Source organism: Sorex araneus, chromosome 1 (genome assembly GCF_027595985.1).
Source record: "Sorex araneus isolate mSorAra2 chromosome 1, mSorAra2.pri, whole genome shotgun sequence".
NCBI lineage: Eukaryota > Metazoa > Chordata > Mammalia > Eulipotyphla > Soricidae > Sorex > Sorex araneus.
In genome coordinates this window covers 180,148,329-180,164,693 of record NC_073302.1, presented here as the reverse complement: position 1 = coordinate 180,164,693, position 16,365 = coordinate 180,148,329, and the positions used below count along the sequence as shown (strand labels likewise).

The window sequence follows — 16,365 nt, the reverse complement described above, 5'->3', positions numbered from 1 at the left end:
CAGCAGGCATGGATGATCTCACCTGTATGTGGTATATAAAGAAACATAGTAGGGCAATAACTAATGTGCAAAGGCAGTCGGAATGGAGAGCAGGAGAACTGAACCTCAGTAGGGAGTTTGCCACTGATGGAGGGGCAGGGGCAGAGCAGGGCAGGACAAGGAAGGGGCCACTACAATGATGACAGAGGAAGATGGTCACTCCGGAGGACGGCTGGGTGCTTAAAGGAGTAAAACGGTATCAGTAAAATTATTGTAAACCAAAATGGGTGGGGGGGATAGAAAAAAGGAAAAGTGCCTGCCTCTGTGGGGTTGGGAGGGAAACTGGGGACACTGGCGGAGGGAAGTGGACCCTGGTGACGGGATTGGTGTGGGAACATTGTACGCCTCAAACTCAACCGTGAATAACTTGGTCACTTGGCAATTAATGATGATTCAGTTAAAAGCTTGTCAAAAAGAAAATAGTTGAAACTCCTCCTGAGAAACAGCGTCACGGGCCGTTTTCTCCTGTGCACCCTGGGGAGGAAACTTCAAGCAGACAAGCAGAGAGCAGGGCGAAGCCTCTGAGCACTGCGGGCTGAGTCTCCTCCCCCAAAGAATGAGGCTGCTGTGCCCAAAAGGAAGGATACTGTCCCTGAGATTTTATCTCCAGTCCTCACAAAGAGGCAGACCCGCAGACTAGAGCCCATCTCGTCAACTTCCTGAGAGTTCTTTTGATTTTCAGAATTTTATCATCAAAGAAATGAATGGCTTTTAGCTTTGTTCTTCTGTCGCTACATCAATATGAAGAAATAACTCTAAAATACATATATTTAAGTCTACCTGCAAGTGGCTCAGAAAGAACATGCTTATCAGCAATCCCTCTGAAAGTCATGGTTTTCATCTGAGTGTTGTGACTATACACGATCTTTGTTTTGATTAACAAAACAAAACAAAACTAAGATGCACCAAATTCTAGGGAAATTAAATCATCTTAGCATTCTTTTAAGAAAAATGACATTTGTCTTCCCGGCTGTAAAGGTATCGCATTAAAACTTACTTACTTATGAATGAAGTATGTGATCGTGATTCAGTCTGACTGCTGGATATTCATAGAGTTAAGAGGGATTTATTAGAAAATACAACTCTTCTGGCTTTGGGGGTTATCGGAATCAAAAGTGCTACCCTCTGCGTAGCTAGAGCATATTTCATCTTTTGGAAATGGAGGCGCATGCTTTGGAGAGCTGCATAAAAGGATTTAAAACTGTGATTGGAATTGCAATTTCTAGGAAAGTTTATAAAGTCATATTCTCTAATAGTAGTATGAATCGTTTCTACACTCTCAAAAATACAAAACAGTGTGGGAGGGGTAGGACAGGGGTTAGGCAGCTGACATTGGCCTAATAAATGCATAAATGGATTTAAAACGATAATCGGATATGCAGTTTCTAGTAAAGTTTATAAAGTCATGTTCTCTAATAGTAGCCTGAACCACTTTTGAAAATACAAGACTGAGTGGGAGAAGGAAGACAGGGGCTCAGGCACCTGTCTTGTAAACAGCTGGCCTGGCCTGATGCCAGCACCTCATGGCCCCTGAAACACAGCGACACATGGCCCCTGAGCACAGAGCCAGGAGTAGCCTCCAGCACGGCGCTGGTGACCCCACACCCTCCCCCATAACAGAAACCCACCAAAATGAACATGTTTTTCTTCTTTTGGCATACGATGGGATTTATCTCGTTGCTTCCCTTTAGGTGTTACTCGCTTAATTTGCTCTTTTCAATCCCTTTCTCTATGCGAACATTTTTCCAATTAATTGCTTCCTACCTCAGTGCTTTGGATGCACCGCCTGGAAGGAACAGACTTGTGAAAGGGTTCCTGAGGACGGTCAGTGCTCAGCACCGAGGCGAGTGTACACTAAGTACCCTGATTCACTGAATCTCGACTAAGTGCCACTGATACAATCCCAGCCCAGAGCAGAAACAACCATGAACAAATAGCCACAGATATATAATGTCAGGGATGATGTGCTTGGGGGGAAAAAAGCAGGTGGAGTGGAGAGGACGAGGAATGGAAGAAGCTGCTGATTAAGACAGGTCTACGATGCCTGCGCAGAGGAGAGAGAGGTCCAGGCAGAGACGCTCCAGCTCCAAGGCTGACGAGGAAAGGGTTCGTGAAAGGCTGAGTGACCGTAGCAGAAATAACCAGGCTGAAGAGGACACCAAAAGAGGTGAAGAGAGACAAAGCTATGTTGACAGTGGATCTGCGTAGCCAGATCAGACTTTGGCCTTTTGTCTGGGAGAGACGGCACGTCACTGCAGAATGCCACGGGCAGAGCAGAGCCTTCTACAGCAGACTCACCACAGACGATGGTGGCTACCACAGCCAACTCGGGGTGACATGAGATAAATCTCTCACATGTGCCTCACCCTGTAGCTGCCCGGAGACAGCACTTTTCTTGGAATCTCGTGAGCACCCTCTAAGGTGGCCCATCTTACAGATGCCATTCTTCAGTGGAGCAGATGCCCCGGGGATATCCAGGAATGATTAAAGCCCTAAGAAATGCTGGAAATCATGCTGGCAAACACATTATTTTACAGATGTGGGGTTAGCGATCCAAGGCGAATGAAGAGCTTATTAAAGATCTTTAAAGCTAGTTAGAGAATTATCCAGGCCTCAATCTTCCCCAAAGAGGACAAGACAAATCAGGGTTCCTACTGACTTCCCAAAATAACTCAGAGTGTCCTTTCTTACGTTATTTCCCTGGACCTTAAAAATAGCAGCAAAGTTCCTTTGAAACATGTTCTCTCATTAGGTTAATATTTATGAGAACCATTTCTAAAATGAGTATTTCTGAAATGTCTAAAATAACTCTTTGCCTTAGGAAGTCTATATAAATGACTATTGCCACAATCTATTGACTGGCCATTCTGCTGAGAGAAATACCGCCGACTTTCTGTAATTACTTTACTATGCCAATCTCTTACCAAAATAATGCCTGCAGCTTAAAAAGTACTTTTCCAATTTGAGAACAGGTGCAATCTACCTCAGCAATGTTCATGGAAAACAACCACGTTGTATACTGCCTGTTCTCCAAGACAGACACAGCACTGAGTTGTTCTTTGGACCAATGTGGGTCAAGAGCCACGAGGGACACTGTATTCTTCAAGTAAATTGAAAACTTTATATGAGCTATTCCTTACTCTGGCCTTTTCCTAGTTCCACAGGGCAGGACTGCCAAAGGCTATAGCTTTACTCCCCCACCCCTTTTACCTCTTGGGAAAAACTGGGAGACATTTTAAGGCCACTAGGAGCTAAAATATACCCCTCGTCTGGTAAGAATATTTTACAGAACTGAGAGGTGCCCAGTCAGACTTGTTCTGGAATCAGCCTCACAGCTTCTGGCCAAATGCAGTGGGGAAAGAGCCTTTTCCCAGCCATCTTGTTCTTTCGTGCATATTAGCAGGGAGGACAATTCAACTGAGGGCCAATTCTCCCCTAAGAATCCTTTAGTTTTAATTATGGCCACAGTATATTAAACGACTACAACGCCCACGGCAGCTCTCCTTTCAGCAGCCCAAGAAAGAAAACCCTTTCATCACTGAGAGAACAAGAAGGATTCTCCGGCGGTTCCAAAGCATGGCTGAAAATTCAATTTAACCAACTATCCAGCAACCGAGTGTCTTATAAATGAACATCTCTCTGCTGCTAATTTTGTGCTAGTTTATCTTTCATATAAAGAATTCAGGTTAAACTCTGCCGAACAGCACAAAGCTCTTGATATTTTGAGGCGTTTTGGAACAATTACTTTGACAGGAGTCCTTGACAGTTAAATGACTCCGTTAAATGAATGTTATAGAAGACACATAATGATTTTTAGTGAAATATTGAATTTAACCACAAATGAGGAAAAGCCCATCATAAGCATCATGGATATATCTGAATAATAACATCTTGCTTATGAACCTCAGCGGCGTCTATCATTTCTAATACCCATGCAATCAACTTGAGCTGGTACAAGCATCCCGTCTTAGCATCCCTTTTTTTCACTCAGGAGCTTCCCTTTTGCTGTGAGCTTGGCACCTCAGAAACCATCACAACCCTTTAGAAATGGGCTATTGTCTTCTTCTGTATGGGCACAAGATTTTTAGAGTCAGGAAATTAATGAGTAGCTATCCCACAAGTGAGAGACACGTCCATCCCTTTTACTGGCTGAACGAGACTCTTTACAAAGTTAAAAGGAAAACAACCCACATGAGTTAAGGGCCAGGGCATGCTGCCTGGGAATGTGTGAGTTCACAGCCCGCCTGTTTCCTCCGTCTGTGGGATGCAATATTCCTTTTCTTATTTTATGGATCGACGGCGAGATAGTATCAGGGTTGTACGTGTTTTCTCATGACTAATGATGAAACTATGTACTGAAATAATAAAACAGGTACTGTTCAATTTCCTTTGAAAATTCCATTCTGATGTAAGGCAGGGTGTTCTTGGGACAGTGAAATCGGCTTATTACAAAATTCTCTTTTCAGGAGAAACAGCCGAAGGAGCAGACCTCACAGTGCAGGCAGATTTGGAGAGGGGGAGATGCTCGGACAGGAGTGAGTCAGACAGACATGTGAGATGGGTTAGAAGGCTGCTGGCTCACCAGGAATCCTGCCGCCTCCCCCGCAGCCCTGCAGGTGAGGGACAGCCTCTGTGTGTTCTTCCCTTCGTGAATGTCCTTCCCCTGAACTGCCTCTGCCCTGTGAGCACTCCACACATTCCCGCCCCCAGGACAGGGAGTGTCTTTCCCATTGCATCCCAACATCTCTCACCCGCTCAGCTGTGCCAGGAAAGTGCATTTGAGAAAACAGGTTTTGATGCTTGGTTGGTTGGTTGGTTGGTGACTGCACCCGATGGTTCCCAGGGCTCAGGGTAGCAGATGTGGGTCCTGGGATCGAACTGGGTCTGCTGCTCCCAAGAGACATGCCTTACTTCTGTTCTATCTCTCTGGACCATGAACACCTTCATTTGTTTGCTTTTTGGTTTTGACTAACTTGGCAGTGCTCAGGGCTGACTCCTGGCTCTGTGCTCAAGGATCATTCCCGATAGGGCTTAAGGGACCTGATGAAGTGCCAAGGATTCAAACCGGGGTGGCTACATGCAAGGGAAGTGACCCTCTCATGGTACTCTCTGGCCCATGAACAAATATATTTTTAACTGAAATATTATTGTAAGCTACTCTAACTACCTCCACCAAAAACTAAAGGATGTTAGTTAAAGTCTCATCTCCTTCTGATGACAGTAAGAATACCAGCCAGGGCCCAGAGTGACACTAGAGCGGGTAAGGCATTTTCCTTGAAAGCGGTCGGCCTGGGTTCCATCCTGGGCATCCCATATAAGAGCACCGTCATGAGTGATTTTTTTTTTTGCTTTTTTGGGTCATACCCAGCAATGCTCAGGGGTTACTCCTGGCTCTGCACTCAGGAATTAGCCCTGGCGGTGCTCGGGGGACCATATGGGTTGCTGGGAATTGAACCCGGGTCGGCCATGTGCAAGGCGAACGCCCTACCCACTGTGCTATCTCTCCAGCCCCAGGAGTGATTCTTGAGTGTAAAGCCAGGAGTAAGCCCGAAGCACTGCTGGGTGTGAGTCAAAAACAAAAACAAATTAAAAATAAATAAATAAATAAACACCAACCAGAGGGTTGACATCTGTTGACATGGAAAGAAAAAGTCTCCATACTCTGCCAGTTCCCTACAGGAGTTAACACCTGTCACCTTGCTTACTTCAAGCACGGTCCCAAGACCAGCCTTCTCCAACCCGCCAGGAGCATTCTAAGTGCAGAATCCTGGGCCCCAGCTCAGACCCTCAGACTTACAATCAACACCGGAGGAAGTTTGCCAGGTGACTTATCTACAGCAATTGAGAATCACTAACTAAGAAGTAGCCACAAGGTCTGAAGACGTGCTGAACAACGTGATCCAGAAAAAAACAAAGCTGGGACACCATGATGGAAAGAGAATCGGCCGAGAAAGTTTTAGAGCTCTCCAAGGGCAGTCACAAACGCACACAGGTGGGAAACTTCCTTACACCAGTTCCCTGGGAGCCCTTCCTCCATACTTCATGCTCTTGCCTGTTTAAAGACACAGCTGCTCTTAATAATTGTCTTTTCTCCTTAGTGCAAAGAGAGTATTTATCGTCAGCATGCTGACATTTGCAGGAGTTCTGGCTTTCTCCACTGCAAATGTGGATGATTGAAAGGATATTGCTGACACCTGAATAAGAAATCCAATGACTCCCAGCTATGTAAATTTAATTATTTCCTTGAACTTTTTTTTCAGGAATCTCTTTCTCTTTCCCTGAGCTTTGGAGAAGGCCTTGCAATTTTCATTTAAAAGAAATACAAGTCAGCAGTGGTTCACCAAACAGGCTGACATGCAATTTCATAGGGGGAGAGGCGCTGTGTCTTTAATCTAATTTGAGCTCTCCATTCCCAGCTAATGTATCTAGGGATCTTGATGTATGCATTTACAAGGAGACATCTGTAACACAGAGGCCAGCTCACTGGATTCTCAGCAACAGGGATAAAAAGAAATTAGGCTGGGTGCTCACAGCTACCTAACACCATGATAAATCTCAATATACTCACAGATGTAGAAATATTCCCGGCCTGGCCTGAATTCAAATCCTAGAGAAAAGGGTGTGAAGAGCTGGAATTTCTCCGAGAACTTCAGTGGTCCATTTGGAGAGTGAGGTCGGTTACATTCCCATCTCTTGAAGCCCTTGGAAGTGTGGTCGCAAGCACTGTAGCCATCGTAGTTCACCATGTAGAGGACGTAGCGCTCGGTCTTATCCTCCGGGACTGAGTCCTCGTAGTGAGGGCAGAAAACGTCTAGATAGTCATTGATACACACGTCGATGTGGTAGTCACCCCTCTGAAACCTGTGGGAAGAGGAAGATGAGATTACTCACAGAGCAAAGGCTTTTGCTGAGCAGCAGTTGGTGAATGCTTCATGATGCTATGGCTAGGAGGTCAGTTATGATGCAGTGACTGGTGCTACGGCTCCGAGCAAGGTCCGCAACATGGCCGCTGATCCAAAGATAAGCAACAATAAGCCACTTTACAGAGAAATTCTAAGTCATTTATTTACAAAGTATTTATATTTGTAAAATATAAATCCCATGTTTATAAAAAGCAAACAAACAAACAAACAAACAAACAGGGCCAGAGGGATAGTACCAGTTGGTTAAGACACCAACTCTCATCTCCAGTTCAGTTGATTCCCAGTTCAATTCCTGAAACCCCATATGGTCCTCTAGGCACTATCAGGAGGGAGCCCTTAGCATAGTCCCAAGAGGAAGGCTGAACACTACCAGGTGCGGCCCCCAGTCAAAAAACAAACAAAAAACATCCATCAGCCAATAAACCAATCAAAAATACCTACAGATGAAATGCTTCATTTTCAATGTAAAGATTTTGCTACTTTTCTCTCATTCTTAAAACCACATGTCTTGGTGCAAAGCGTCCCTATTTCTAAGATAGTGTGCACTTAAGAAATATTTCTAAATGAATGTGGAAGTAATGTAAAGGATGATTATGTGAACTCTTCTTATTACAATCTAAACCATTCCAAATTTTCTATGTAAATACGGACTATTAAGTCTCTTGAACTTGAGAGAAAACTAAACTTTTAAGATTTGAAAATAAAATTCCTAGAACAATGTTCCCTCTTAAGAAGAAAATGAAAACGCAAAGGATAATGGTGAAGCAATGAATGAGAGACCAGGAATGATAATTTCAACACTAGCCTTAGGGCCTTTGCTTAGGTGCGTCTGTCGTGAACTCATTTTGACTGATCTCCTCCTTTAAAAGAGTTTTCTAGATGCTTCATTTATTTTTACATTAAGAAAACATAAGCACTCTGGGGAAAAAAATCTTCCCCCACTTAAACAAAGTTTTAATGATTGTGTTCAGATGAGTACTGAAAACAGCAAGACAGAAGAAAACAGCAAACCTGACAGCCTCGTGCTCCTGCAGTCGCTAAAACACAAGCATGCCTCGCCAATGATGGACACACAAGCACACACACTCATACACTGCAGACACTGACAAGGTCTGTGCTGATCCTCAGCTCAGAAAAAAAGTGTTGCTTGTTTGTGTTCACTAATATGACTTTCCTGTTAATGAAGCCATCCTTCCAGAACCCAGTGACGTATGAAGCAATAGTTGCTTCGTATTCAACTTCGGAAAATCAGGGTGGAAAGCATGCCTACAACACCCATTTTTACCTACTGAGGAAATTCTCAGAGACCTTAGTTCAACATAAAACGATGTTACTGCTAAAATACAGCATCCATAAAGTCATATAATCTTCAAGTCAGACGGTCTCAGTGTGAACTCTTTCCAGTGATGGTGGACGAGGTTATCCCATTTTTCAAAATCTCTAAATGTTAGAAAGTTTCTTCTGATATTGAGCATAAATCTGCTTCTGTGTAATTTCCATCCAGTGATCCTACTTCTGCTGCCTGAAATTACCAAGGACAAATCTAATTCTTCTTCTCCAGGTAGTTCATAAAACATTTGGAGATGTCAGCTATGTCTTCCTTTCTCCAGACCTGAAAATCCTAATTCTCTTGGGTATTTCCCACTGAGTTCCCAGGCTTCTCCTCATTCTATTTTCTTAACCCTTTTCATGTCTACTGTTTTTCCAGCCTTTTCTCTAACATGCAGCATTTAAGAGACTGCAGTGATAGTACAGCAGGTAGGGTGCTTATCTTGCACGCAGTTGACCCAGCTTTGATCTCTAGCACCCAATAACGGTTCCCTGAGTACAGTCAGAAGTGGTCCCTGAGCACCATGCCAGTAGTAAGCCCTGAACACCACTGAGTGTGGCCCACCCCCCAAAAAACCAAAATAAATTCTAAGTACAGTTTGGGACTGGAGAGAGAGTATGGTGGGTAGCACTTGCCTTGCATGCGATTACCTGGGGTTTGATTTCTGGCACCACATATGCTTCCCCTAGCCCGGTCAGGAGTGATGCCTGAACCCAGAGTCAGGAGAAAGCCTGTGGCTCAGGCTAGTAGAAATACAAACACTCCAGGTGCTAGAAATTTACTGGAAAATGCTGAGTCCCTTTTTTGAGATCCAACACATTAAAAATAAAAGTCCCACTCATTTCGAGCGAGTTGCTTCGACTGAGTTCAGGGTCTGCTGCCAGGTGAGCGATAAACTGCCTCAAGCTTCAGTTTCCTAAGATGTAAGGTGGAATAATGATGAAAACGTGCTTGCTGATTTCACGTGGCTGCTTCAAGCCTCAGCTAGGAAACCTGTGTGAAGCATTATGTGAACACAAAGCACTGCTATGTTATCTAGATATAGTAACACTTAATATTAAAATGTCTTCACATTAGAAAGGAAAATAATCATTTAAATAACATCAATAAGAACACAGCAATGAAAACAAGTTGATAATCCCCGAAGACAGAAATTTCATAAAAGTCTTAAAATCTCTGCTCAGATACCATACCCAATGATCCACAGAAAATAACTTCACTTGAATCACACTTCCAAAATGCAGCATGCTGATTTATTCAGAGCCTGAGATGCTCAGACGACGTCAGTTAGAGTCAAAAAAACGTATGCCCCATTTGAAGAACGTACACATACATACACACCCCTCCACCCCCCAGAGATAGTACAAGGGTTGAGGCACTTGTCTTGCATGTGGTTGACTCTGCTTTCCAGGAGTAAGTCTTGAGCAACACTGGGTGTGGTCCCCAGGCCCCAAAATAAATAAATAAAATCTAAAAATCAAGGAAACAAATACCAAAAGCTCTCAGAAGCATTGGCTTCTTCATATTTACAATGATCATGGAAGTGAGTTTACTTTTTCTTCATTACTGGCAAGCAACGATTTGTCAAGATATAAGAAAAGCCTGTGCTGCTTTTAAAAGATTTCTGAACATCAAGGTAACATCTCTGCCAAAGTACAAAGAAAAGACACTGCAATGCTCAGATAAAAGGGTGCTGGGGTATGAATCACCAGCATTCAGAGCAGCCTGACAGGCCTGGCCGGGCGCCAGCCGAGAGCGGCGGCAGAAGGCAATGCCCAGATGCACTTTATATTATTATATTATTATTATGGATTTTAAAGACGTGCAAGGGGGGAGTTTTTCTCTTCTCAAAGTGTCACTCATTTTAGCTTCTGCGAGTGCCTGCCAGTGCTTACTAGTGAAAAGCAAAATCCAAACTGCTACTGACCGGGCGCATTCTGGGCTGCTTTCACCTACACATTGTCATAATGTCTCCATGCTTCCTATTTCCCTTCCCTTTCCCAACTTTCACCCCTCATAACACCTGCTGCAATATTAATGAGACAGACTATCACAAACAGTCCCACCTAGAACATAAGCTTTCCTACTCCACTTCTAAAAGGGAAGATGGGATTTCACTTCTTTCCTTCATTCAAGGAGGCTGCAAACATTGGCGGCTTCTCGGCTGTGCCGTATTACCGTTTTACATATGTTGTCATATGAAATGTTGTCATATGAAATTCAGAGAGAACTTCTATGAGAGCCCAGCACGGGTCCTGAAGATTCATTCTTTACCCTGGGTTGGTCCCCCGACTCCTAGGCAGAAGGCTGAAGTGCCATATCATCATACACACTCTAGAGACAGCTCCTGACTCATGTAAATCATTTCAGTCACAGGACAAAGTAGCCGTTCACATAAAGATATCTTTTCTTCCACCAGGAAACAGCCTTTCATGAGCTTGAGTTGATATTAAATTCACATCTAGAAAGAGTGATTCCACGTGTGAGTATTTACAAATGTCACGGGGAGCAGTGCCATGACTTGAACACATTTAAACATTTCTTGGAACTGTTCTTGGAAATGTCTCTTCTTTCCCCCAATCCTTAATTTCCTCCATTGTATCTGTGATTCTTTACCTCTCTGGCAACACTGCATGTTATAAACTGTAAGAATTTTGGCTGCACACCAACAAGCCAGCAATAATTACAATACAATCCCTATCAAATTATCACAGTGGTTTACACTGTAAAAGTACGCATATTTTCCCACCCTGAGAAGTGATTGTGTTTGAGTAAAATGATTACTGCATTCACTGTTCTCACAATACGAAAGTCTGAAGGAGGGAACTCCTGTCCTCATCGAACTGCCTACTTACCTTGGTGACTCCCACTCCATAAAATAGTATCTAGACTCTGCTATGGCAGAACTACCTTGTACACATCTGTCAAGACTCGGTGGCAGATTAGTTGGGAATCAACGTCACAGATTTAATGCAAAGTGACCATTTAAAGAAGAACCCAGTCCACATAGCACAGTCTTCTTTTTTAGTAATCCAATGATGAAAACTGAATGCCAGACTTTGCAATAGCTGGTGCTGCCAAAGTGACCACCCATGGGGTGGATACAAAGAGCTTTGGGGGGCTGCTGATAGCAGAAGGAGTAAGAGAAGGTGGAACTTGAGCTAGAGAGTCTGTACGCATGCCTGTCTTTCTCTTACTCATCTTCAGTGTTTACTGGATGACATGCTGTAGCTAAACTTTTGCTCCTACAGTTCAAACAAGTATTACTAAATCTCTCCAAACCCTTCTGGAGAAAAGTGCATTGAATTCTTGAGCCTCAGAATTAGAAAGTCATAAAGAGAATTTCGGTTGTAGATTAATTACCTCCTGTGTGAGAAAACAGCTGGCAATCTGTCTTTCCATTTAGTCAACAACATTGTATAGTCCCCTGGCCCCCTTAATAGGAAGAGCCAAAGTTGTATTGAATGACCAAAGTTCATCTGAATCAGAAAAACTGCACTTCTGTCAAAGTCAACTCCCTTTTCTAAGAAGGAACACTTAGGGCTGGAGCAACAGCACAGTGGTTAGAATTTGCCTTGAACGTGTCTGACATGGGTTTGATCCCCTGCTCCTCATTTGTTATCTGAGCTTTGCTAGGAGTGAGCCCTGAGCACCGAGCCAGAAGTAAGCCCTAAGCACTGTCAGATGCAACCCAAAACCAAACAAACAAAAAATTTAATAAAGAAGGGATACCTAGTATTTAAATATATATATTTAAATATAAGTCAGTGTTGCTTCATCTTTCTAACCACAGCTCTTGTCCTCCCAACTGTCCTTCAAATCTCATGCTGTGGGCCCCTCTTTGAGTGATTTTTCACCTGTGGCCCTTTGGACTAGATAGTCCCTCACTGAGAAACTGCTCTGATGTTCCCAACTTCCTCTGTGTCTGTCCTTGGCTCCCCTTGGCGAGGTTAAGCTGACATCCCTAGCTTTCTCTCCCATGACTGGTTTCATGTCAGTGACCTTATTTCCTTGTCTACCACCATATGCTCTCTGGTTGGAGATATTGACAGCTGGGAAGGCCACATCCCACGGTTTCCCAGGTGATAGGGGGCGGGAGGAGGAGGAGGAGAGGAGGAGGAGGAGGAGGAGGAGAGGAGGAGGAGGAGGAGGAGGAGGAGGAGGAGGAGGAGGAGGAGGAGGAGGAGGAGGAGGAGGAGGAGGAGGAGGAGGAGAATCTTCGTCATCTTCATCTGAGCTCGTCTCCATCCTCTTCCCCTGCAGTTCCCTTCTTTCCTCCCCCTCTCATTTGCTAAAGTCAAGATGCATTTCATTTTAGTAGCTGGAAAAGCAGGGTATGGTGCATATTTAAAAAGTTCTAAATTGGCCTTTAGCATATGTTGCTGGCACAGCAGAGAGTCTGCTTCCAGGGAAATATGTACTGAGGTATTTTATCAAGAAGCTCCTGAGTGAAGCTTCCTCTAGCCATAAATAGAGCAGCAGCATTACTAAGCATCGACAGGACGGTCATTCGAGGTCAGGACACTGGGCGACACTTTCTCATTCTTCCATGTACAGTTTTACAGAATTCTGAATGAAAATGTTATTTCTCATGAACTGGATAGCTGATTATTACATTTTAAATGTGTATTAATCTGTCCAAGGAGTGACTGTTTTAAGATTCCTATTTGAATAGACTATGTGTCACTTCTTAGTTACAGGGCAACTTACTATATTGCATTGCAAAATTGAAATGTAAAAGTAGCATATGATTTATGATCCAATAGCCAATGTTTCTGCTCAAGGCTCCTCCCACTCGTCAAACTAAATCTAGAGCAAGGGTTCTTTGTTAGCACTGTTCCTCAAGGCTAATTTCAGAAGGTTGATTCCCGAAGCCTTTTGGGGGTGGGGGCTGCTGGGGGGAGGTGATGGAGGTTGGGGGGTTGGGACCATACTTGGCTGTGCTCTGAGTTATTTCTGGCTCTGTGCTCAGGGATCATTCCTGGCAGGGATCAGAACGCATGAGGTCCTGGGACCGATCCAGAGCTGGTCACTTGCAAGGCGAATGCCTGAACCCTTATACTATCTCTGGCCAGAAGGTTGACTTTAGCCTGAAAACATCTGTTTGTCCTGCAAGGCCTTATGGGCCCTGCAGTCGCTGGGGAATTTGGTTTATAAATATGCTCCATGAGAAGCGCGGGAGGCCGCCTCTGTGGCATAACATGCTTCCTCTTGTCTCCTTCTGTTACTCCTTTCAGCACAGAATGCAAGCCTTATGGCTTTCATATCTTCAATCTGAAGATGCTCTTTTTTTGTTTTCCTGCAGAGGGTAAAGCATGAAACACAAATAGCACCGCAAACCCAGGCAGATAAATAATATCAGTAGCCCTGAGAGCTAAGGACAGATTTGTTGAGTAAGTAGGAGACTTTTTCTTCCTCTCACGGCTGAACCCCGTCTATGTTTCCCACGTGCTGTCAAGGACCAACTTGGAGGAGGCAAGTAAGAGCCAGGGGATCGGGCCGCATGAAGCAGCGCACGCTGATGCAAACACTCATCAGAAAGCACAAGGCAGGCGGTTCTGCCAGGCCCTAGAACAAAACAGAAACAACTAAAATTCCCACTGAAGGGAAGATTTACAAGACTGAAAATAGCTCACAGATAAATCCCAAGGATGCGTCCTACTTTTAATTTACTAAGTTATGTTTTGTTGGGGGGGCACACTCAGCAGTGCTTGGGGGTTACTGCTGGCTCTGCAATCAGGAGTTTCTACTGGTCCACTCAGGGCACCTACAGGACCCGAGGAGTGGAACATGGTCAGCCGTGTGCAAGGCAGAGGCCCTGCCTGCTGTGCTACTGCTCTGACCCCATTTCCTACTTATTATTTTGCAGCTGAAGTGCTGTATACTATGACAAATACATTTTCATCCGACAAAGTACGAGATACTGACAAAATATTAGAACCAAGTTCTAATATTTGATGAATTAAAGCCAGTAACATTCTTATATATGCATCTTTTGTTAATTAAGAATTCTACAGCATGGGGCTTTGCCTAAAACACAACAGCTACTGGTGTTATTATCACTGTATCACTGTCACTGTCATCCCGTTATTCATAGACTTACTGGAGTGGGCACCAGTAATGTCTCTATTCCTCCCAACCCTGAGATTTTAGCAGCCTCTCCTTACTCGTCTTTCCTAATGATCGGAGGCTCTTTCAGGGTCAGGGGAATGAGACCTATCGTTACTGTTTTGGGCTTATCAATATGCCATGGGTAGCTTCCAGGTTCTGCCTGTGTGGGTGGGATACGCTCGGTAGCTTGCCGGGCTCTCCAAGAGGTGTGTGTGTATATATATATATATATATATATATATATATATATATATATATGTGTGTGTGTGTGTGTGTGTGTGTGTGTGTGTGTACACATATATGTATATATAATATATATATGTGTATATATGTATATATACATATGTATACATTAGTCTCCATGACCCGTTGCCTACTGTCTGAACTCCATCAGTTATGGTGTGGTAATTATGGAGAATGGGTAGGAAGTGTATTATAATGTATTGCATGGGCACTTTGAGTCAGCACGATCCGGAAAGTAGCTGGAGTGTGGCGGCGGTTGGGCAGTGGAGGTAGGCTGCTGGGCTGGATCCCATCCCAGAGGGCCCCCACCTGCCCCCCTCCAGGGCGTCCCAAGTGAAAACAGCCTGGTGCAGAGTCCCGGTGTTATTATAATATATCATATATAATAACATATACCAATATGTAATTAAGTCAGCAGTGAGAGTTCTTCAATAGTTTGATAGACTAACTTAGTTTTCTTCTGTGTGTCTCTCTGTGTGTATTTTAAACACAAATGGCTGCAGTTGGAGAGACAGTATAGCAGGCAGGGCCTTTGCCTACCAGGCGGTGTCCAGAGTTTTACCCCTGGCATTCTGTACAGTCCCATGAGCCCAACCAGGAGAGAACTCTGCAGAGCCAGGAGCATGCCTTGAGCACTGCTGGGTGTGACCCCCAAATCTTAAAAGTTCTGTAAAACTAAATATCCCACAATTAACTATTCACAACCAAAAAACAGACAAAAATCTGAAATAGCTTTTGTATGTTGCTTTTGTGATACAAATAGCATCAGTCTGAACTGCCTTTTAAAATTGCACCTCCCAAGAGTAATACCTGTTTCAAATAACAAGCCCACAAAATGTTCTCTCATCCTGTGTTTGAACTCATTTGGAGTTTGTTTTATTCGTTTGAATGAGGGGCTCCAAAGGAAGGAAAACATTAAATTGGCAGGGCCTAAGCAAGACTTTCCTTGAGGAAGAGCCCAGAGCTTCGGGTGACAGTCTAATTGCTTCTAAGCCCCCAAGAGGCCTTGGGCACTCGGTAAGAAAGTGCCAACCGTCAACAGGCTAAGCCAGCCAAGGGATGAAGCAGACGGGCTTCTCCAGAACCAACACTTCACAGATTGCTGCGATCGGTTTTCACCACGGATTAAAATGAAATAATAAAAGCCTGGCAATCAGGTTACTTCCACCAAACAGGCCGCTTCTGGACTTGTGAGGTCTGTCATTTTCCCAACAAAGCCCTGCTTTGTGCCCTTCGTTTTCAAGTGGAGTTTGACGCCATCTCCAGCACACAGAACAGAGCACTTGCCACCTACGCCCAGACCCAGAAGAGGTGGGCACAGGCCACCACTGAACCAAGACTCCAGAAGCCATCCTAGAAGAATAGGATTCAACAAACAGACCCTATTCAGAAGCCATGGGTCATTCCAACAAATATACCAACTGCTTTAGCACCATCCCGGGACCAAACACTCTGTGGAAGCTCGGGCTTCTCGACCTTGCCAAAGAGTGACATCCGCCAGAGAGCGGCAGCTGACGCCCCTTCGACCAACAGACCTGAACCAGGATTCAACACCTCTTAACTACTTGGTCTGCAAGCACAAAGGGTTTGTTGATAAAGGACTGGATTCATGACCATCTAAATTCGCAGTGTGGCTCTGACTTTCAAAACTTGGGATCTGGGGCCAGAGGCATAGCACAGGGAGTGGGTGGGGTGTCTGCCTTGCAAGTGGCTGCGCTG

The 16,365-nt window shown here is 44.3% G+C and overlaps 1 protein-coding gene across 2 annotated transcripts in view; it reads right to left on the bottom strand.

Moving 5' to 3' along the window:
• EFNA5 (ephrin A5) overlaps positions 1-16,365 on the bottom strand; it is a 293,964-nt gene that overhangs the window by 46,018 nt on the left and 231,581 nt on the right. For both annotated transcript variants that reach the window (XM_004615781.2, XM_055119672.1), the window contains exon 2: positions 6,608-6,900. In XM_004615781.2, coding sequence (XP_004615838.1) covers positions 6,608-6,900 — 293 coding nt within the window. The remainder of the gene's footprint in view (positions 1-6,607; positions 6,901-16,365) is intronic.